The sequence below is a fragment of the Gymnogyps californianus genome, chromosome 9, assembly GCF_018139145.2.
Source record: "Gymnogyps californianus isolate 813 chromosome 9, ASM1813914v2, whole genome shotgun sequence".
NCBI classification, from domain to species: Eukaryota; Metazoa; Chordata; class Aves; order Accipitriformes; family Cathartidae; genus Gymnogyps; species Gymnogyps californianus.
Window position 1 is genome coordinate 22,117,382 of NC_059479.1, and position 22,233 is coordinate 22,139,614.

The window sequence follows — 22,233 nt, forward strand, 5'->3', positions numbered from 1 at the left end:
TTGAAATTGGCATGCATTATGTTAGATTTTTTTTCACGGGGAGTACGTTCCATTGTAATTTATTGTGGTTTGTTATTCTTGTTTGTGACTGATATTTCCCTGTGACTTGACATTCAGGATAGTAGAAATTAGCTTGTGGATACAAGGTAGTGCATCAGTTGGTAAAATTGCACTTGAAGCAGGGGGGAGAGAAGTGATTAAACTACATGTATTTTTGCTTGGATTTAATGTTAATATATCTGATACATTTTGACTGTATTTATATTCAGGAAGCACACGTTAAAATAATTATGATAGGTATGTAATGAGAAGCAATATTTTTTTATTAGACCAAATTATTACAGTTAGAAAAACGAGGCAAGCTTTTGGTTAAAAGAACACGGTATGAACTTTGCATGATTAAAATTGGAAAATCAAAGCTCTTGAGTTTATGTAGCTTTCATTTTCTCACTTCCTGTGCAAACTTATTTCTGATGCTTTGTGTATTTGCAGAACGATTCTATGTGATGATTATAACTTGTTCAAACTTGGGTGGGACCTTCCTAAAACTAGTGAAGATCATGTTGATGAGAAACTGAAATTTCCGTGCAGAATCCAGGTCTTTCAGGGCTGGTTTGCCCATGCTGAACTGTTCTGATGATGTCTTTCCTACAGCCTTGTTTGTAAAGAAACTGAAGAGTTAAACCTAGGATTTCCTCTTAAATTTTGATCTGAGAGCTGTCCATTGAATCCAAACCTTTCTGTGCTACAGGCAGAAGTCAGGAGAGATGGTACCAAAATTTATGCTTTGGTAGTAAGAGGGAATTTCATAACCTGAAGTATAGACAGCTTGTTTTAGGAAACATCTGTGATCTTTCCTGCATAAGGCACAGGGGGAAACAGAATAATTGGACATCTTCAGTCAGTGGTACTACTGGCCCTGCATGTAACGTTAACTTTAGACTAATTTTAAGACCCTCCTTGCAACAGGTATAGGCTCTTTCAAAGATTTCCTAGGCGAAACAGACTTTAAAGCTAGCAGACTATCCTCCTCTGTGTTTACCCTAATTATATATGTTATGGAATATAATTATTAAGGATTGTATTTCTCCTGTAAATGGGAGGAGGGTATTATCCCCTGTGTTGTCACCTCGGTGATCACGCATCTGTTGGGCTTAATGATTTGTTCTTGGGGTTTTTTCCTGCTACAATTTCTGTTTGCCTGGGTATGTTCATTGGCTGAATGTTTCCTGTTTGCTGTCATAACTTCTTTTTTCACAACTCCATGGAAAAGATTTTTTTGTATATACATAGAATGAACTCACCCTCATATGATTCAGTTGCAAATCCATTTCACAGACTCAGCTTCACAACTGACCTATCTTCAAAAATACCACAAGGGGCTGTTTATTCTTTCTTTGAAAAGCTGTTTCCTGAAATGCAGACATTTTTCAACTGAACCCCTTCGCATGTGATGGGCAACTTCCAGGACAAATCTATTTAATCGTTATAGGTATTACATGTTTAATCATCATGTATTTTCTTTAGACTTACTGCTTTTCAAAGGTCTACAGTTTGGCATCATTCAAAAATTTAAATTTCAGGGTTTTCTCTGGTCAGAAAGGAAATAGAAGGTTCTGTTTACCAAAACACTAGTAATGTTAAGGAACGGTGGATGTTCCTTAACATTAAAATTCACTAGGAATATGTTAGCCAGAAGTTTTGATGCCAGCTGATATTTTTTTAGTCTGCTAGGCAGTGTAAATATGCCAGTGGCATTCTCCATTCACCCATTGCTTGCAGCTATTCCTGTATAAGCCAATCCCCTGACTTTTTTGTTCCAATAAATGGAGCTATAAGGTAGTTAATATAGGACAGTGCCAGTTCAGGCTGCTGTCTAACTAAACAAGTACCAGCTGTTAAGGATTGTCCAGGAGAAAGCAACAAGAACTAGCTGTAGATGAGGTGAAATGCGCAAAGAGTGGAAAAAAACAAAAAGTAACATTGGACGCAAAAGCCAAGAGGTTCTCAGCAAAAAAGAAGGGAAGGAAATCTGATGTCACAAGTGCAGTTCTTGCACTTGTATATACATGCACTTGTATTCAGTGCGTAAAAGTACTGGCACCCAATTTACCACGAGAGTTTTTTTCCCCTAGGATTATGCTTTTAGGAAAACTGCAGGTGATATACATCAGCTATATTACACCTTTCTCCCAAAATTTTTTTGACAAACCAGCCTGTTCATTCTGGAAACTGACTTTGGGACTGATGTTTTTAAATTGCCCCTTTTATAGCAGCTTCAGGGGATACAGAACTGAATACTAAGGATAAACACAGAGTATGAAGGGCACGTTACCTTCATCTCACAAGTAACGGGAGAGAAGCTTACACATCTGGTTTTTTACAAAACAGTTTTTACTTGCAGCAGTGGCTGATGTGCTGAATACTGAAACTGAAAACAGTATTGTTCTTTACCACCTTTGGAGGTTTTTTGTGTGTTTAGTCTTGTGTACAGAATAGACAGGAATAAAAACCGTGGTGCCCGACTTGTTGCTAAGCAGACATATATTACTTTCTTATGGAAAGACTGATAGTCACGATGGAGCCCTGATAATTAGCCTTCCCCTACCACCATTTCACTCAGTTGCTATTTAGTTTGCTAATCATTGCTTGCCTTCTGTGGAGGGATGAATAGTACAAAGACAGAAGACTTAAGTACTTTTTTCCCAAAGTTTGGAAGGAAAATTCAGGCCCTAGTTTGACATTTACTTAAGCTGATAAGGCAACTGAAAAAAGAATCCTACCTCCTTCCTCACCTTGGTGTTTTGCTGCGTAAGTCACTGTATGGTCAGATAGTGAGCTTGTGTGAAGTGATCTAGCTGAAAAATAACGTGTGCAAATGGTGGGAACACCCCCTCCCTTCCCAAACACCTGCTGCTGCTTCGCTCACAGCAAGCTGCATACCATGGACTGAAACAATCTAAATGCATCCTGCTATTAAAAAAAAAAAAGTAAGTTCTGTTCTCAGCCTTGCTTTTTCTCATGCTACTGAATTTGTAGGTTTATCTGACTCTCTCTACTGAGATGAAACCCTGCAACAAACACTGAAGAATTTTCTTCCAGTTTCATAAACTGAATCAGTTCATCAAGGTGTTTCATGAGCTCCAGAGGTGGCACGAGAAATGGGCTGGGACTGTACAATTGAGTGCTGCAAAGAGAGGAGAACGCAGGGGAGGGAGCAAGCTGTGAGTGGTTTGGAGAATAACCTCGTGCAGATGTAAGACAGCTTGTGCTAGTACAATAAAGAGGATGATACAGCTTCGTAAGTGAGTACGCAGGGAGCCAGAACTGGGTCTTTTTTTCTTCATCAGCAATGACAGCTTAAATGCAAGTCAAACTACCATTTTCTTCCATCATGCTTCTGATAGCTCATCATCCTGGCATAGGCTTTATCCATAAAGTCACAGGGTCAGCCCAGTGAATGCTTTGCAGTACTCAATAATCTTGGAGATTGTGAAGAGGAATGACAACTTTCTTTTTTCCCCTCTTTAGGTATTTTAAAAGGTCCAGAACCTGGATGGCATGGGGGGGAGGGCAGGAAGACGGTCAATGCTCATTCCTTTGCAAATAGTCTTCAGTATTTGGTAGTGTGTTTTAAAAACATGCTGCATTCAAAAAGAAGAAAAGGCTTTTCTTCTTTGCTCCCTGCTATATCAGATTTATAATACTTTTCCTTCCATTCCTTCCATTTCTGTAGAAATAGGCATTGGAAGAAAATATAAAACATTACTGCCACTTAAAAGGAGGTAAAATAAATGCATCTTTTAACCTTTTCAAAAAAAGGCCTGAGTCCGTTAAACAGATTGCTCATTTTAATTCTTAATGTTGCCACTTGCATATTTAAACCATTTTCAACTCGTGTTTCTGTACAACAGTAACATTTATTTCATGGTAAACTTTGATGTAATATGTGTGCATTTTGCATCTCCTTTGATATTTCTTCTTGTTCCTTTGCAAGGCCTTTGGCAAATGACTAACTGCCTTCTGACTCTTTTTCTGAATGGATTTACTTCTGTCACCGTTCAGAGCCATGAATAAACGTAAATAGATTCCTTATTTGCAGCCAGTGTATTTTGTTCTTTTTAATAGCTTTTCTGTGCAAAGTCTGACTAGCCAATAGCAACATATAATTAGAACTGCTCTGGTTGCACTAGTATCTTTTGTGTTAATGTGATACCTTTCTTTTTTAACTTCCTTTTAACCTGTAAGTGGTGATCAAAGATATTTTCCAAATGTTTGAACTGCTATTTATGCATATCCTTGGCTCAAGTGGAAAGATTCATGTATATGCTGCAGCAGATACCTCCCTCTCCTGAATGGGTAGGACACAACAGAAACGGTTTTGCATCCTCTCTTCACTTACAAATCTTCCACACATCCATGTTTTAAAAGTCGTTTGAAATGTGCTTATACTGTGTAATGCTCCAATACATTTGCAATTGTTGACAAAATGCACTATCTCTTACCCTTTGGTTTTCTTTGAAGCTATGACTAGAAACACTGAGATGAATTTTCCGGTGCTTTTAAAAGCTTACATTTATAGGATTGGCTTCCCTGGTTCCCTCAGCAATCTTACCTTTTAATAGAACTCGCCTTTCTTGTTCATTCACACTGGACCTTAACAGAGAATTTCTGTTCTAATTTGTTTTATCCTCAAAGTCAAGGAGGGAGCATTTAAAGTACACAATATAGTGAGGGAAACATTAAAATAGATTGTAAAACTCCCCTTTCTACTGACTTCTGTAATGAAAAAATCATCTTTAAAAGGTGTGGACTAACTTTCTGTTTCCTGCCCTCCTCCTGACAACAAAATATTGCCTGAAATGGAGAGATTAGCTGCGACTTGCTGCCCTCCCTTCAGCTTTAGATAACCTTCATGTCGTTCAAGTTAACTCCAGGGTAGCCAACACAGAAAAACAAGTTGTTGATACTTGCGCTGTATGTTACTGCATGTGCTGTTATTCTTGACTGGGTAGCGTGGTTTAGGCTTCAGATAACATATTTAGCTTGGGAGTTTAGTGGAATATATCTCAAGTGTAAATGATACAGACATCTATCCATCTGTAAAATAACCTATATTTCTGTAAAAAATACAAAACCCAAAACAAACAACAGCAAAAAAAGTCCCAAAACAAAACCCCCCCAAAAACCCCCAAAAAATCCCAAACCAAAAGACCTAGTATTTCTCAAGAAGACTTGTTAACTGAATTGTGGTCTTGTTTAGAGCAAAATTTGAGGTTTGGAGAAGGAGAACCTGTTTGAAGAATTCATTAAAAGTTGACATAATCGGTTAAGCTAACGTGTGGCCATGTACATCATCTGCCTTGTCAAGCCTGATTACCCAACTTCAGGGGCCATTCTGTTAAATGAAGTGGTGACATTGGAAGCTGAGTTAAGGCCACTAGAATAGTTTTCTTGCTGGTAGTCATAACTTCCTTGGGCACCCATTGACGGACTACCCTTTGGGTTCCTGAAAACATGCCCTAAAAGACATGGGCAGAATAAGAGTATTTCTCACTTCTCTGCACATGTTCTAAGAGGACCAAAAAACTGTGAAAGTGATTGTTGGAAATGCTTACATTTATAGTAATGCAGCCAAATCATCTGAGCTGAAATTTATATTCAGTTCAATTTGCATATCAGCGTAAGTGTTCAGTTTCAGAGATTCATTTGAGTTGCTATAATGCCAGTGATGTTTTTTTTTAAATACTGTATCCTATCGTGACTGAATGTTCTCCAAACTACTAAGGTTTATTGTAGAAAATAAAATAAATTAAAAATAAAATAAAATAAACCTTCTTGCCTTAGTTTTTTGTTACTTCATTACATTTTTTTTTTTGCATTTTCCCTCCCGTTGTTTCTGTTATGTTAAAACAGCTTCCAAAGAAGAAATACCAAGCCCTTGCATTTTGTACAGAAATCTTGAGAAGATGATAAAGAAGGGTCAGTTTATTTGTTCTGTGAAGCATTTCAACTATGGTGAATTGTGGCTTTCTCTGTATTCCATTTACAGCTAGCTATACTTGCACTCTTGAGGATATGTGAATTAAGAACAATTCATCTGTTTTAACAGCGTGTCATGGATATAAACCTAAAAACTTACAACTTGAATTTTTAATATGCAGTCCTAGTCTTAAACATTGTGAAGTGTCTGTTGCCCATCGTATAAAATACAGAAGTGATCCAAATGTATAAAATTCATTCTTACTGACACTGTTCTTTTGCTTCCTGGGGTCTCTTTATAATGTGGTGCCTTTGTTTGTTCTTTCCAATAGCTGAAAGAGATAGATGCCAAAAAGATTATCAAAGCAATGTTGTCTTACGTGTGGCCCAAAGACAGACCAGACCTGCGAGCCAGAGTAGCCATATCTCTGGGGTTTTTAGCAAGTGCAAAGGTAAGAACAGATACTTCTTTGTACTGTGATAGTTACTATTCATCTGGAGTTCATATAAGGAATAATTTTCCTTTTTTATTATTTAAGGGCTTTTACAATCTTAAGATGTCTCTTTCCTGTATGAAGAGCGTGTAGTATTAGAAATAATAGCTTGGATTTTTTAACGGGGTGTCTATGCATGTGATATGCATGTGTGTGGTTAGGGAGATGATGATGATGACCAGAATTTTTATTTCCATTGCTCATATTAGTTTAGTCCAGGATTTTCCATTGCTGATTAATCATTTACATCATAAGTTATGGGAAATGTGAGTTAAAGGTTGCTTACAGAGCCTCTCTTCTTGTGTGGTGCTGTATCTGTCAAACAGGATTTCTTCAAGGCTTGGTGCCCATTTTCAACTCTGAACTTGAGGAACGTGGTGGTATCTACTCACAACTCTTGCTGTGCTATGCAAAAGGGGATTTGAGCTCTGGTCTTTTCTTGATCCTTCTCTGTGAGATGACAGTGGAATTTCCATTGTTTCACGGAGTCCTCTGGTGTCCTAATATGAAAGAAGCTGTAACTTTTTTTTTTTTATATTGAACCGTGCTTTCATTCAAATTATTTTTCTTGTAGTCTTTTGATTATGAAATGGAGGATTGCTCTTACCTTTACTTCATTGTGTGAAAGGATCTCTTATACTCTTGCCTGCAACAAAATTAGTGTTTATTCGTTCTTAGAAAGAAACAGGCATGCAAAAACTTTCCACAGATTAATGGAGGATATAATTCAAATTTTGTGCAAACCTTGTAGAAATAGTTCAGAAGAGCAAATGTTAACTTTGTGCAAAAAATCTTTTGCTTTTGGAAAAAAAGAAATATTTGATTGCAAAATATTGGGAGTAAATTTTGTAAATTTCATTGAGAACTATGGCTCAACTGGGTTGCTTCTAAGTATGGCAATTTTTACCAAACATAAAACTAATATTAGTATCTTGCTGGGATAAGCTAAAGTAGGTACTACTTAGCAGTGAGTTTTAGCACTTAAGCTACTTGCACTAGCAACTTATTAGCATTCAGCACCATTGCCATGTTATGAAAAGAGAGAAGAAACAAATTTCAGCTATGTAGGTGTTAAAAGAAGAGTACTTGGAAGAGAAATGTACTCATTTATTTGAGCTGAAGAGGAAAGGCCAATCTTTTGGTCTACAGCTCTTTCTCATGAGCAATCTATCAGGTGCTAGCTGGTACTGTCTACAATAGATATTTTGGTTTGTGCTGCTGTTCAGGACATTGCTGATAATGCAGATGACGACATGCAGAATATGGCGTGTCTTTACAAGTAAGCTTCCACCCTTTCTGTATGCCTGTGCGAAATACACAGCAATGCTTTCGATTACACTTGAAAACTATCTGGGAAACTATCTGCTCAAAATGCAGATGCTAGGAGCATTTTGCATTGTATACTGTGCGGTTGCCCTCACAGTAATATTTAACTGATTATATGCTTGGTTCATTGAGGTTTTGTGATGTATATTTAAGAATACCCCATTTACCAGATGGATATGAAAATTCTTCTAACTCTCTTTTTAAAGCCTCTTACGAGTAATGTTAATAATAATCTGAAGGCAATTTTGAAATAAGTTTGAAGTATTTTTTTCCTTTTCTCTTCTGCTCTTCCCCCCACTTTCCTAATTTGTAGGGTTATATGAATATGGTGGAGAATGTGAATCCAGAATCTAGTCCTGCATGTGGCAGCATTGTACCTTGCTTTTAGGACATCTGTTAATGTTTCAAGCAGTGTTCTGGGGTGTAATGAAAACAAAATTGATATTTGATATAATACAGAGCTATTGTATTTCTACTGGGAGAGAGAGATGTTTCCCCCTGTCAGAAAATCAGACACTTAATTGCTCCTTGGGGAAATAACTGGATGTTTGCATCTCTCTTAAGTGTGCTCTTAATTTTCCTACTTCAGATTCTGTGCAAGGCAGCCTGGAAGCCCTGATGTCCAGAGCAGATTCCCAGTAGCAGAGCAGAAAACCTGTTGAGCTTTGCCCAGGTTTTAGGAGATACCTGTTAAAGCAGAAGTGTTTTGTGAGAATGTTTGTTTTGGCAAACAAGGATTTCATTTGGAAAACACACAGCAAGCTCTCTACAGAATATATATTATAACTGGCTGGGGTGAAAAATTTCACGGATGTCTTCTAGCTATCCTTTGCTAATGTTCTTTGTTTTGTTCTGTTTCTGTCATGATGGAGCTGTGTTAGAACTCAAGCATTTTTGAATAACTGCAATTTAACAAGTTACCCCTCATCACCTGAGCTATAGCCACTCTTCCTTTGTGGGGTAAATTTTCTTAAATTGCTTCATACTTTACACATGCTAAGTATGCGTGTAGTTATTGTGGCATAACTGACATGCAGTAGCTTGTTACAGAGCTATAGTAAGTCTGTCATATCTTTGAGTCCTGAACATCTGCTCTTCTTCCAGAGCAAACTAAAGGTCACTTTGTCCTAAAGAAAATTAAATACAAATTAGTTTACCTGTAGCTTGCCTGGACCATGTATAATCCTGTGCAGTTTCCTCATTATCCCATTTGGGAGCCCTTTGTTCTGATTGTTTGTGAGGTTAATTACAATGTACTTGATAGACCACACAAGCAGTTTGTTAAAGTTTCTCTGCTATATAGTTGTGTCAGCACAAGAATGCCAGCATATCTTTCTCCTCACTGCAGTCCTGGCCCGATTTCTTTGTTCACTATGAACTTGTCTGCATCTGAAGGATTTACATCCTTACTAAGGATTTTGTCTAAAGGCTGCTTGTTCTTAGGGGTTTTGCATAGAGAACTATATGATCATGATGCCTGCTACTAGTCACCTTCCCCAATAAGAAATACTTTTGTAAGCCTTTTGGCCAATTTCTTCTGAGTTTGACAAAAGAGTTTGATGAGGTTTTATACCTCTATATTTATGAAGTTAAGTTTCTAGTTAGAAGAAAAGATCCAAATGGTGACTCTCTGAGACAGAGGCTGTAGGGTGGCTTCAATTTTATTCTAAGAAAACTCCAGAGGAATCACAGAGGGCAGGTAGGTTACGAAATCCTCAATCACAGGAAAAAAAATCAGGAGTTCACACCCAGTTTGATTGGGCTTACCCACAAAATACAAAAAAGCTGGAGATCATACCTCCTTGCCTGCTGCTTGAGAAATAATTTGTCTCTTTAGATCTTCCAGTTCAGTAAAATTCAATTTCAAAACAAAAGCCAGTTTGTGTGCAGCTACTGAAGAGCCTGCAGTTACAATCTGTCTCGACTCCTTTTGTGGGGCCCAGTTGCCTGTCATTGAACAAATTATTGTGATTTTTGGTTCCTTTTTGTCTACACATAACCGCTAGTAGTATTGTTAGCCTTCAAAGCGAGCTGTTTGTATGGCTTTTTATGACTGGGAGCTGACAGGATGGAGTCTGCTCTAGGGCTAGTAAGGTCTTTCTTTCCTTGGAAGATTTGTTGTATTATGACACGCATTAAATTTTTACCTTAAATATTTATAGTCTGTCTAGACATGTGCGATCTGAAAGATGCAACAGGAAGACAGGTGAGAGGAGTACACAAGGCATCTATGTTTTCAGACACATAGGTTAGCCTGCTCAGGTTCTACATATCTGGTTTTTCTTTTTCCACATTCCCTCTCCCATTTTTTGTCTTCTCTACTGAGGTCTGTATAGTAAATGCTGCTTTACTTTTCTGTTTCTTCCCTTTTTCTTCTGTGGCACAAGAAGAAAAAGTGCTTGGGCTTCTGAGAAGCGGGATTAAACACATGAATATGACAAAATCGCTTCTCACCTCTGTCAGCCTGTAATGGTTTTTGGCCTCTTGGTCACAGACCAAGCATGTGTTATTTATGAGCCAGAGAAATCTTTCAGACTATCTGCATTTCTATTGACTGCTAATTCTGTAAGTTTCAGGAGAAGAAATTGTTTGGCTAAGGAGGCAAGACACAAGTGTTGTATTGCAAATTTTGTCTGCGTGCAAAGACAATTATATCTATCTGATCAGTTAAGTATGTATGTATGATCTTGGTGTTTGAGCCCTTTTTGTGGGCTCAGATGGAGTTAGATGATTACAGTAAATTTTTAGAAACTGTTAGCTTTTTGAGAAGTTTCAGGTGAAAAGTGTTTGTAAATTTTTTATTTTTTTATCTCTTACTGGAAAAAGTACGTTTCAGGTCGTCATTAAATTCAAAGAAGGCATGAAGCCAGATGCTTCTTCCCTACATTTTGTAGCTTCTTTAGCAATCTTACCTCTGTAAGGGATGGAGTTTTCTGTTTATGTTTCCACAAATGGATGTGTACATTTGTATTGGTCCAGAGATAAATTCAGTCATCTTCATGTCAACGTTTCTCATTGAATTATTGGCAAAAGAAGAGTTCACTGTAGACCAGTTTTATCTTGTTGGGGCTCAGGCTGTCACTAATTCATCATCTTTATTAAACAAGAAATACTGGGAAGAGCAAAATGAAATATAAGACTGTTTGCCTTAGAAGTAGTGTAGTCCCACAAGGGAATAGAGATGATGATGCATTGTCAGCTTGAAACAGTGCAGTCATTTAAAAAAACGTTTAAACTCATTTAAGCATGATGCATTACAGTATAACGTGCTGTTAAATGTGGGCAATTGAGTTGGGATGACTTCATGGGTGCTGTATTTGCTTTCCAATAAATTCAGGCAAGGATAAGCTATTAATTCAAAATTATAAATAGAAAATGTACAAATTTATATTAAAAGGGTCTTTTTAATGGGACTTATTATCAAGCTTTCAGGCATTAGGAAGAGGAGGGAAACCTATATAGATATATTGCGTAAAACAATTGTTTTGCATGGTAGCTTTTCATAGTGTACCTAGGTGTGCTTAAAGCTTTTTGTTCTGTGCCAGCAAATCTGGGCTACTAAAGAGATAGCTGTGAGTTTATGTGGAAGGCTGAAATTTTGGTTCCATTAATGTGAACGTGATCTCATTGACTTAACAAATTGAGTAGGAAAGGCCTGTTTCTAATAATGGCCTCTCATCTCTCTTGCTGTAAACTTTGTGAGATTAACTTTTTTTTCTTTTTTAAATTACTGGAAAGCAGACTATCTTCATTGCTAATGAAATACCATGCTGCCTTGTTCTTATTCAAGCTTTACCCTCCAGGAGCCAGAACAACTATAACCTGAGGCCAGGCTTTAAATTTCATTTAAAACTCTATTGGGTAGAATTATGTTGATGTAAAAGAAGACATTTCTGCAAAATTGTAGGCTGTTACCGGTTAAATTAATTGTGAGTGGAGAACTGCAGTTTAAAGAATATATCTCTTTTCTTTAAACGGACTTTAAAATATATCTGTAGTTCTATTTCTAAACTACCTGTAGTGTAGCATAGTCTACTGAAGAGTAAAATCCCTGCAGAGGGATTTGTGAGAATCTGCAGCAAATCAAGACAATCTGCATTACAGTACTCTTATTTTCTACTGAGTAGTCTCTCCCAGGAAAACCTGCACTTTGTCATGTTGGTCATCACTGTAACACACATGGTAGTATATTTGTCTTTATTAAGAATAAAATGCCACCTGAAAATTGAGTTTCAGTAACTGAAGGGAAAGTAGGAGGTTTTGATTATACTGGGGAAGGGGGGGATTTGAATTTCAATATTGTAAAGATTCAAAATCTCTGTTAATGCATCCTCAGTTCTTTGTGGGACTTTATGCTTAAGGTTTAAGCATGTAATGGCAGTAACCTGTTTGTCTGCTGTGTATAATTGAAGTTATCAGACATTATTGTACACTGCTGCTTTGATGGTATTTGTCGGCTTTCTGCAGATAATGCTAACCTTGGGCCTCTTTTTTTTAATGGAGATTTCCACAATTCCGATCTTTTTAAAAGGGAGCTGTTGCTGAATGACTCTCAGGCTTGCACTGGATAAATTTCAGAAGAATGTATTTGAAGTAGGACTTGATCTTTCAGCCGTTTTCTTTTTTCAGTCACAAACTAACCAGTAATAATCTCACCTAGATGCTCTCAGATCTCATCTGTCTCCTCTCAGGAGTTGTCTAGATTATGCTGTATTGAGAATTTGGTAGTCTTTTTTTTTTTTTTTTGTTGTTGTTGTTGTTTTTTTGTTCCCCCCCCCGCTTAGTGTATTTCATAGGGGAGACACAGGAGGGAAGAGGAGAAAATGGATTCCTTTCTCATTTGCATTTAAAACTTTTGCCTAAAACAGTGTTTAAAAAAAAAAAAAGAACAGATTAAAAAAATTAATCTTTAATCCTGTAGTTAAAAGAAGTATTTTCAAAACTCCAGTTTCCCGTCTTGGTGAAGTACCTGTCTTCCACTACTTACGGTAATTTGCAACACTGGGAATATTTGATACTGGGATAGTTATTATAGTTACTAAAAGCCTGTCTTCCAGCTTGAATTTGGACTGAAGTTATGAAAGACTTTACCGCTCTTTTCACTTGAAAGCTTGTTTTATCCTGTTAATTTACAGTTTTTTCACTGGGCTTTCAGCTCTGACAGATGTCCCTAAATACAATTGAGATCTAAATGGGTATACAAAACATTTGGTGGAGAGAGCTGAAATATCTTTGTCAGTCTGTTTTGGGTTTTTGTTTCTTCTCATGTAAAATAATTTGTCATCTACCCACAATTTTTTTTCCAAATACTGGGGGGGGGACGACACCCAAACCCCAACTTTAAGCAAAGTCAACTCACTGTAAAGTATTTTAACATCTGCCATGATTATAAGCTTGTAGGTCTTAACATACTTGTTCAACTGCTAAAAAACTTGTATTCCTTATTTTCAAATCTTCAGTTAGAAGCAGTTTGAATTAATGCATTCTATTAATTATAAGAAGTTTGACAATAAATTTTTTTTCTTGTTGGTACGAATGAGTGATGCAACAATGGAACATTAACAAGACTTAAGAATTTTATGTTTTCTTTAAGATTTTCAGTTTTTTCTCATGCTACAATTGTGCAAATAAAAAATCCTAAAGTTGGTCTGTTTACTTACCTAGCTGTCTTGTTTTTCATGCGTAGAGGAGACACCACTGTGAGAGGAGATGCATTTGGGTTTTGGTGCTCTTACAAAAATATCCAGTGCTATACTATATGTTAGGTTGTGGATATGACTTCGGTATTTTGTTTGAAAGCGCATATTGTTCCAAGTAATTTGTAGTGTCTTGTAGACTGTATGGAAAGTCTTTTGTGCTGCTGTGCCAAATGCTAGGGTTAATGTAGATATTAAGTTAATGTTTATAGTGATGTTGCAAATGGAAAGCATTATTTAAATATTAAGGTAGTATTAACAGTCAGAAGAGACAAAGGAGAGGTTAACTCTTTTCTTTGACTTCACTAGAGCTTTGGTTTAATACATCTCGATTGACCCAGTGTTGGCAATGTGTGGGTGAGTTGTTTCTTTTGTAGTAGTAGTTCTTCATATTGAATATTGCCAGTATCACAAAGAGCAAACAACCTGTAATGACGACATAATTTAGTAGCATTGTGAGTATGTGTCATGCAGTGTCTGCTACTTGATTCATTTCCTAGTCTTGCCATTGCTGTACTGAGTGCTCAGCCTCAGTTTAAGTGCCTTTGCAGTGTACAATTTGTTTAGGATAGAAATTGATATTTAAAAGGAGCCTGTGAGAGAGACAAACTAACCCTGCAGTCCCAGGAGTAAAGATTTAATAGTATGGAGAATATTGTGCTTGAAATCGAGAGCCATCTCACCCGCACTAAGTGGTTAAGAACTAAATATAACGGTAAAGCAATTTCAGAAAAAATAGTCGTGCTACATAGATACATGTTTTAATGCATATGGACTAATTGGTGTTCTTATGCTTTTAGGCCATGAATATATTGGTTCCCTTCATGTTTAAATATGCAGTAGACAACCTCAACCAGGTATCTGGAAACATACTCAACCTCGACGCTGCACCAAATACAGTGGCAACTGTGGCAACTGCTGTTCTCATTGGCTGTAAGTGGCATTCCCAAATCTGTTGACAAGTGTTAACGTTCTTCAGTAAGGGAGTGGGATAGCAGAGCTTCTGACCTTTGCACTGCTAAGCATCTAGGATGGTTATTTCATAGTTACTTCTGTGTTGATGTCTGTTTCCAATGTTCTGTGACCTTGCTTCTGGTATTCCAATTAAGAAATGAAATAACGCTTATGAAAATGATTCTTGATTATAAATCCTCCCCTTTGTTGTAACCAGCTGCAAAAGAAACGAGTTTAAAATGTGTATGCAATGGTTTATAAATAAAAAATAGCATAAAGTTTTGGACCAATTAAGTATAAATTACCTTTGAACTAAACATGTTGAAAATGTATAAAGCATGAGTCTAATGTCATTTCATGCATGAAGGGAAGTTGGAAATACAATTATTTTCATTTTGTCAACTTTTTCATCTTTTTTTAGATGGTATCTCAAGAGCTGGGGCAGCGTTATTTAATGAAGCTAGAAATGCAGTATTTGGGAAAGTAGCTCAAAATTCAATCAGAAGGATAGCAAAGAATGTTTTTCTGCACCTTCATAACCTGGATTTGGCGTTCCATCTAAGTAGGCAAACCGGAGCTCTCTCAAAAACCATCGACAGAGGAACAAGAGGCATCAGTTTTGTCCTTAGCGCTTTAGTATTTAATCTGGGACCTACGATGTTTGAAGTCGCGCTAGTCAGTGGAATCCTGGTAAGTGTTGTTTATTCATGAGTTGGGGTTGTCTCATTCAGGAATAATACATTGATTTTTCTTTTACCAAAGTCTACTGAGTATTAATAATACTAATAATTGAATTTACAAGGTGGTTGTGAAAGCAACTGCTGTAAAGGAAAGCAATCCATACTTTTCAAATATTAACTACTTTAAATTGGCTTATTTGAAATTATTTTCACATTTAACACCTCTCTTCAGCCAGTGGTATTTATGTGGATGGTTTTTAACGTTTTTCTTCAGAAGTGTTGAAAAAATAAAATCAGAAAAGTAAACTCTGCACACAAGTGTCAAATATATCTGGGGTAAATACTGAGGAAGCAGAATATAAATGTCCAGGAATGTTGTGTCTTAGTGTGTTGAGGATAGAGGAGGGAGTGATTTATTGGCTCTTTCTGAATACTGGTCTTTTCTTATCCAGAACTTAAAAGTGAAAATTGTCTTTTGGAAAATAGGCTTCTCATTCTTGCAGGTTTTAAGCTTTAATAAGCCAAATTTTAAACTTTTCTTTTATAAATCACACTTGCTGTCTTTCAAATCAGGATCTTTGGATATTTATATGTTAAAATCTAAATCTCAGTTATGTAGCTTAGACTAAATTAAAAGCAAGAATCTGGTTTTGTTTCTTCCCCTTCGTTTTAGAAGGACGTAATCAAATTTGAATGTAACAATATGAGTTAAATCCCCTGTTGATATTGGGTTAAATTTTATAACCTTTGGAAGCTGCAAATCAAGCTGGCTGTCAGCCAACCTGCCATGATGCTTTAATTTTTCTTCTTACGGCTTTTCTTTCCTGATGTACCCTGAAGTAGAGAAAACGCTTCATAAATTGTTTTGCAAGGCCATTCATTTCTTCTTCCACGGTCTTCGGCTTTCTTTCAAAATCCACCCAAAAAGCATGTAAACAAATACTTATTTGTGATAACAGCACAAACATCAGCAACATTTATGTTTTATGATGGCAAAAATAACTTCCCAGTATTATGTTATACTCTAGCTCTTGGTTATCTCCTCCAGCCTTTTTATCTATACTCTTCTCCTTACTACTTTCCTTTTCAGTTTATGCCTGTCTTAAGCTGTTCAGAGCAGGGAGTGTGTTGGGAGGGACCTTCAGAGTTCTTGTCTCGGGCTAAGCTGTCATAATTTTGAGACAACAGTGAAGTTTTGAAAATTATTATGACTTTTTTTTTCTTTTACTTTAAATATTCTAGTATTACAAATGTGGTGCAGAGTTTGCTTTAGTAACTCTGGGGACACTAGGAACCTACGCAGCATTCACGATAGGAATTACGCAGTGGAGGTAAGACATGCCCTCAGATTCATCAGGGTACTTAGCGTTGCCTTAGCCTGAACTCTTGACTGTATTAAGCCTTCATTTTACAGGACTAAGTTTCGAATAGAAATGAACAAAGCAGATAATGACGCGGGTAATGCTGCAATTGACTCGCTACTAAATTATGAGACTGTGAAGGTAAGACCAATCTTTACTACTAGGCTCTTTGTCTTACTACTGTCAGCCTAAGGAAAGTGAGTCATAAGATTTATCTTTTACAGGGCTACATATTTGGAGCAATAGCATATTTTTAAAACATTATTCATTTGAAGAGTACTACATGTTATTGACAAGCATGAAAGTTGTTAGTGGGGCTTGAAAAAATCTGTTTGCTAACAAAGAGTGAGAAGTTTCTTTCATGACTGAATCGCCTTGACCGTCAGTTTCTGCAAAATGTAAACTTAAAGTCTTGAAGAAGCTTCTCTTCACGTGTTTGCAAAATTGTCTTCTGAATGTCAGCCTGCCACATACTGTCTTCTCAAATGACAATGTGTACTGTTTTCGTTACCTGTTGCAGTTTGTAGCAGTCCATTGCAATGTTTGCATGAAAGAACAGATCTCTATTGGTTCTTCTACTGCTACTATTAAAAAAATCCTGTGGACAGCTTTGAAATTGTCCAGGCTCACGCTTATTTTATGCTTCTTTTAATCGGAGGGCTAGAATTGGAAAGATAAGCAGTGGAGTTATCTGTGAAGAAGGACCCAGAAGTAGACATTGTGTGAGATCTGTTCTAGAGAATTTGCCATCATCACAGTAATAAGGATGTTCTCGTACATAGAGGACAGTAACTTTTTCTTCTTCTTAGTATCTAGTGGCAGCTGGTGTTTGGTTTTGACATTAATTGGGTAGAAGTTCTGCAAGACAGACACCCAGTGTTACTAGAGTATGAGTATGGTAGGGATCTCCATAACGTCTCCTTTGCCAGTGCAGAACATGCCGGGGTTTGCTCATGGTTTTTGTCTTCACACACTAATCTTTTATCTTCTTTTCTCTTTAGTTGTTAGAAGTGTTGAAGAGAGGTTGTGTGTGTGTGTCTGTGCATGTAATACGTTTATACTGAATTTTATAAGTAGTTAAATATACAGTCTAGTATGTTTGTGACATTTATTATTTTTGTGTATATCATAGTATTTCAATAATGAAAAATATGAAGCCCAACGGTATGATGAATTCTTGAAGACATATGAAAATGCTTCCCTGAAGACTACCTCTACTTTAGCTCTCCTGAACTTCGGACAGAGTGCTATATTTAGCATTGGCTTAACGGCCATCATGGTGCTTGCTAGCCAGGGCATTATTGCAGGTAACTCATCTGTCTGTAAGCTAAACATGACTCTCCTTTACCTTAATTCATCCATAATAGAGGTGTTAATTTTAATTAACTTATGGTTGATGTGATAGTTCATTTTGAAAGTTTTTGCTTGAGAGTTTTGGGTATTTCTGCTTCTTGGAGTATTATTAATTCCATTATATATACATATATATATATATATATATATATAGCAGTAACTAGTATGATTTTATTAGAAACATTTTAAAAGTCTAGCAGTTAGAGAAAGATCCTAAGAAAATGTAACTTTGGGAGGTTTCTGTTGAAGGATTGTGAAAGACGCTTATATAAATACAAATACTTCTGTGGATCTTCTACAAAGATCCTTTCTTTTTACCCTTCTTCCTTCCCATGTGGGCAAGATTCACAACTTTTCCCCAATGTGTATATATCTGTGTGCTTTGTTTCCAGTAGTTTTATTACCAGTGTCCTTCACTTTCCTTAGATTAATAAGGGTACATTATTAAAACAATTGTTTTCATATGTTAGAGTTTTCTTATCTGCATTTGTCTCATTTACTACATAAAGTAAAGCCTGCTTGTTTAGGAAGACACAGTACAAGCTTTAAATACAATAGATGAATGTAGTATCGGGATGAGGCTCAGCTAAAGCAAGGTGGGTTTAGACTAAAAATAATGACGCTTTAAACAGTGTTAGCATCCAGATGTGTTTGATGGGTAGACCTTTATATCACGTTGTCCTTCTTGCATCTGCTTTGCTCTTTTTAAGAGATGCCAGGACAGGGAAGAGTTACACTGTGAATGAATAAGTCAGTAGGTGCAGTTTATGGCTGTCCTTAAGAAAATTTAGAATAGCCTTTAAGCAGGATGGTAGAAATACGGCTTTAAATCATCTTTCTGGACCTGTTTCAGCTGAACTGACCTGGCACTTACCTTTAGCTAGTGTGTCGTCCTGAGTTTTCCCTTGATCAGCATATCTGATATTAAGTTGCCCAGAGGTTCTCATTATATGTTTTAGCAGCTCTGTTGTATATAGTATGAAAGTCCTCTCTTGATCACGACAAATTCGATCGTTTGGATTTGTCTGTAATTGTACTTAAGATTGTCTTTCCTGATTCTTGCTTTCATATATTAGTTCCTCCCCTTCTAACATATTTAGGCCTCTTTATGTTTCTCTCTGTGGAATTTACAGCTTTACAATCTGATGTTTTCCATGAATTTCCTTATATGCCGCTTGTCTTATTTTCCAGGTGCTATTATATCTTTTTTTTTTTAAAGTGAAATCCACACAAACATTGCCATTTGTTTCAGGCACCTTCCTATATAAAATCTGATCTTCTAGGAATGCGTTTTGTTTACTATTTAAACATCTGGTTTTAGAAATGGGATAAAAGAAACTAGGCTTGATTGACTTGATTATTTTTTTTAAATCTTTTGGTTCTTCCTAACAAGACAACCCTTCAAGTCTCCTTATTCTCTCACATCCATTTTGTCTTAAGGCAGCCTTTCTGTTGGAGATCTAGTAATGGTGAATGGATTGCTGTTCCAGCTTTCTCTTCCCCTAAACTTCCTGGGAACAGTATACAGAGAGACAAGACAAGCACTTATAGATATGAATACCTTGTTTACACTTCTCAGTGTAGATACCAAAATTAAAGTAAGTAGTAGCTTATTTTCCTAAAGTATCTGGGTATTTAATAGGGCTGTTTTCTGGCAAAGCCATCATTTCACCCTGTTTGTTACCTTCCAGGTTTAATTTCTATTCAAGAAAGAGATGTTATGTAAGGATGCTGTTCTGCCTCCTCTTTAAGTGCCGTTAGTGCAATAGCAGCTGCTTTTTTCTTGCAGAACCTTTTAGTGACAGCAAAAGTTGCTTCACAGAAGCTGTGTTTGTATTGAGGTTTTTTTTATTTAAGTATTCATGCCTTGTGCTTGAATTTTTATTTGTAATTAATGATGCAGAATTTATTACTGCAAAAGAAGTTGTGAAGCAGAGTGTTTACAGCAGAAATTTTTACCTCCTTTGGGGAAAAGGAAGAACAAACCAATTTCACTTGTGTGGCGAATTATAATTATTTTCAACATATCGAAGCTGGAGTGTCTGTTTGCCTTTTTCTGAGCTAGGAAATGGACTGTTCAGCTTGTTGAACTGCTTGAGATACTTTCTGGGCAGCATATAAAGTGGCACTCTTCTTTTAATAGGACAAAGAGCTGGCTCCACCCCTGCAGATCACACCACAGACTGCTGCCATCACCTTTGATAATGTGCATTTTGAATACCTTGAAGGGCAGAAAGTCCTTGCTGGAGTGTCTTTTGAAGTCCCTGCGGGAAAGAAAGTGGCCATTGTAGGAGGTAGTGGGTCAGGGTGGGTAAATGGACTAAATACACCAATCAGTGATGCAGAATTTTTTTTCTTAAATGCATTTGTTCTTGTGTTTTGCTTTTTATTATTTTTGTTTGTGACATCAGTTCTGTTTAGAGGTTGTAAATGGCAAACCAGGAAAGTAACATTAGCATCAATTCTTTTCAATTTCAGGAAAAGCACAATTGTGAGATTATTATTTCGTTTCTATGAACCTCAGAAAGGAAATATTTATGTTGCTGGACAGAACATACAAGATGTCAGTTTGGAAAGTCTGAGAAAGGCAATAGGAGTTGTACCTCAGGTATACCATGTTTCATTCTCCCCAAATAGTCAATTGTAATAGTAATTCTCAGTATTCTGACACTGTGGTTCAATGAAGGCCAATCCTAATGCAGCGGTATTGTCTAGTTCCTTTGAAAGTCACTGTGCTGCTTCCCCCCCCCCGCCCCCAGGAAATATTGTGTTCTTATGTGCATCATCATATAGATCCAGTTTCTGAAATGTGTTTCAGCCTCTTCGTGAGAAACTGCCTCCAGCTTTAAGTGATTTAGCTTTATAGTTGATTACCATCCATAATGAGTTAGCAAAGTGGTAAAAGTATGCATGACGTATATATATTTAGGACACAAAATGTATTAATCCCATTTTTGGGAAAAGAAATTTCCCCAAATACTTTTACCTTCAGGCTTTGTAGAAAAATGTAAACTATTCTGTATTGATTTCTTTCATGGATTGGGGACAGTTTTTTAAACTATTGTTCATGGTTTCTTGTTTAAAATATTCTTTCCATAAATGTAGGATGCTGTTCTCTTCCATAATACTATCTATTACAATCTGCTCTATGGCAATATCGGTGCAACACCAGAAGAGGTGTATGCAGTAGCAAAGTTGGCGGGAATCCATGATGCTATTCTTCGAATGCCAAATGGTTACAACACTCAGGTTGGTGAACGAGGACTCAAGCTCTCAGGTAGGTTCGTAAGCGCACAAGTTCTTTCTATCCCTTTTGCTACCTCAAAGTTCAATGCGTGGTTTATTCCTCAGTCAGACTTGCTTTTAGCTTATTTACATTATAACATAAATTGTAAGGCTAGATATTAATGTGAAGATCTGTAGTTTAAGGCAACAGTAGTCTACAAGATATTTAAAGGAATGTATTTTCAGGGGATAGCGTTAAATGGGTTGATATGTAAGCATGTAGATGCATGTAAGTAAAAATGATCTTTCTCGTAATCTCTTTGGGTAGTGGAATGAGTGTGAATAGAATTGGGAACTTTATGTACGTGTGCTTTGCATGTAGGATGTGATAGGCTTATATATATATGCATAGACCTTCCAAATTTGAGTTCTTAAATCTAAACTTGTAACAGCTGAAAGTTAGGTGGTTTGTTTTTGCTGTTGATAGTAAGTAAGGCAATGGGATATGTTGTTGCAGCGTAGTCATCTTGGACCCTGTTCATAATGAAAGGGTCTTCATGTCTTACGTGTTTCTTACCCATGAATTGTGTAAGAAACAACGTGAAAATGATGTCTGCGTATCTGCAAGCTATGGATTTATATTACACAACTTTGGTACTGAAACAAAAAGGATGAGTTTAGGTTCTCAAAGTCCTTCTGTATTTGGGTATGCACTCTATAAAACAACGTAACTGTTCTAGACTAGAAAGATCGTATCATGGCATTAGCCAGGCTTTGCTAGTCATGCTAGCCTTTCAGGGCCACTCGTACAAAAAATTCACTTTACTTCTTCTCTACAGCTGTCTGTAATATTAAAAGTACATACACTTCTTCGTAGGGAAGATGATGCTTGAAAGCAAACATTCTTCCTGTGGCAGGGTTATAATGTAAGATGAGGGATCACATGGAAACTGGGAAATGTCTAAATCATTTCCCATGTCCTCCTTCTGTTTTTTATTGGGGGGACATAGGATTTTAAAAATATGGAGTTTAAGTATAATTTTTTAGGTAGTAGCTAGATTCCACTGGAATGCTTTCAATCTCAGATCTCTTAGGTTAAAGTTGCATTGAGACAAAGCTAATAATGATGTCCATCACATAAATGTAACACTTACTAAATGTG

The 22,233-nt window shown here is 36.7% G+C and overlaps 2 protein-coding genes across 2 annotated transcripts in view; one reads left to right on the plus strand and one right to left on the minus strand.

Moving 5' to 3' along the window:
- The window catches only part of SLC16A2 (solute carrier family 16 member 2), a 437,579-nt gene that overhangs the window by 114,363 nt on the left and 300,983 nt on the right, over positions 1–22,233 (minus strand). The gene's annotated exons all lie outside the window — the stretch shown is intronic.
- Positions 1–22,233, plus strand: part of ABCB7 (ATP binding cassette subfamily B member 7) — a 42,275-nt gene that overhangs the window by 10,511 nt on the left and 9,531 nt on the right. The window contains exons 4-13 of the mRNA XM_050901502.1: positions 6,315–6,434; positions 14,299–14,431; positions 14,874–15,142; positions 16,375–16,463; positions 16,547–16,634; positions 17,626–17,800; positions 19,287–19,444; positions 19,990–20,153; positions 20,325–20,454; positions 20,952–21,123. Coding sequence (XP_050757459.1) covers positions 6,315–6,434; positions 14,299–14,431; positions 14,874–15,142; positions 16,375–16,463; positions 16,547–16,634; positions 17,626–17,800; positions 19,287–19,444; positions 19,990–20,153; positions 20,325–20,454; positions 20,952–21,123 — 1,498 coding nt within the window. The remainder of the gene's footprint in view (positions 1–6,314; positions 6,435–14,298; positions 14,432–14,873; positions 15,143–16,374; positions 16,464–16,546; positions 16,635–17,625; positions 17,801–19,286; positions 19,445–19,989; positions 20,154–20,324; positions 20,455–20,951; positions 21,124–22,233) is intronic.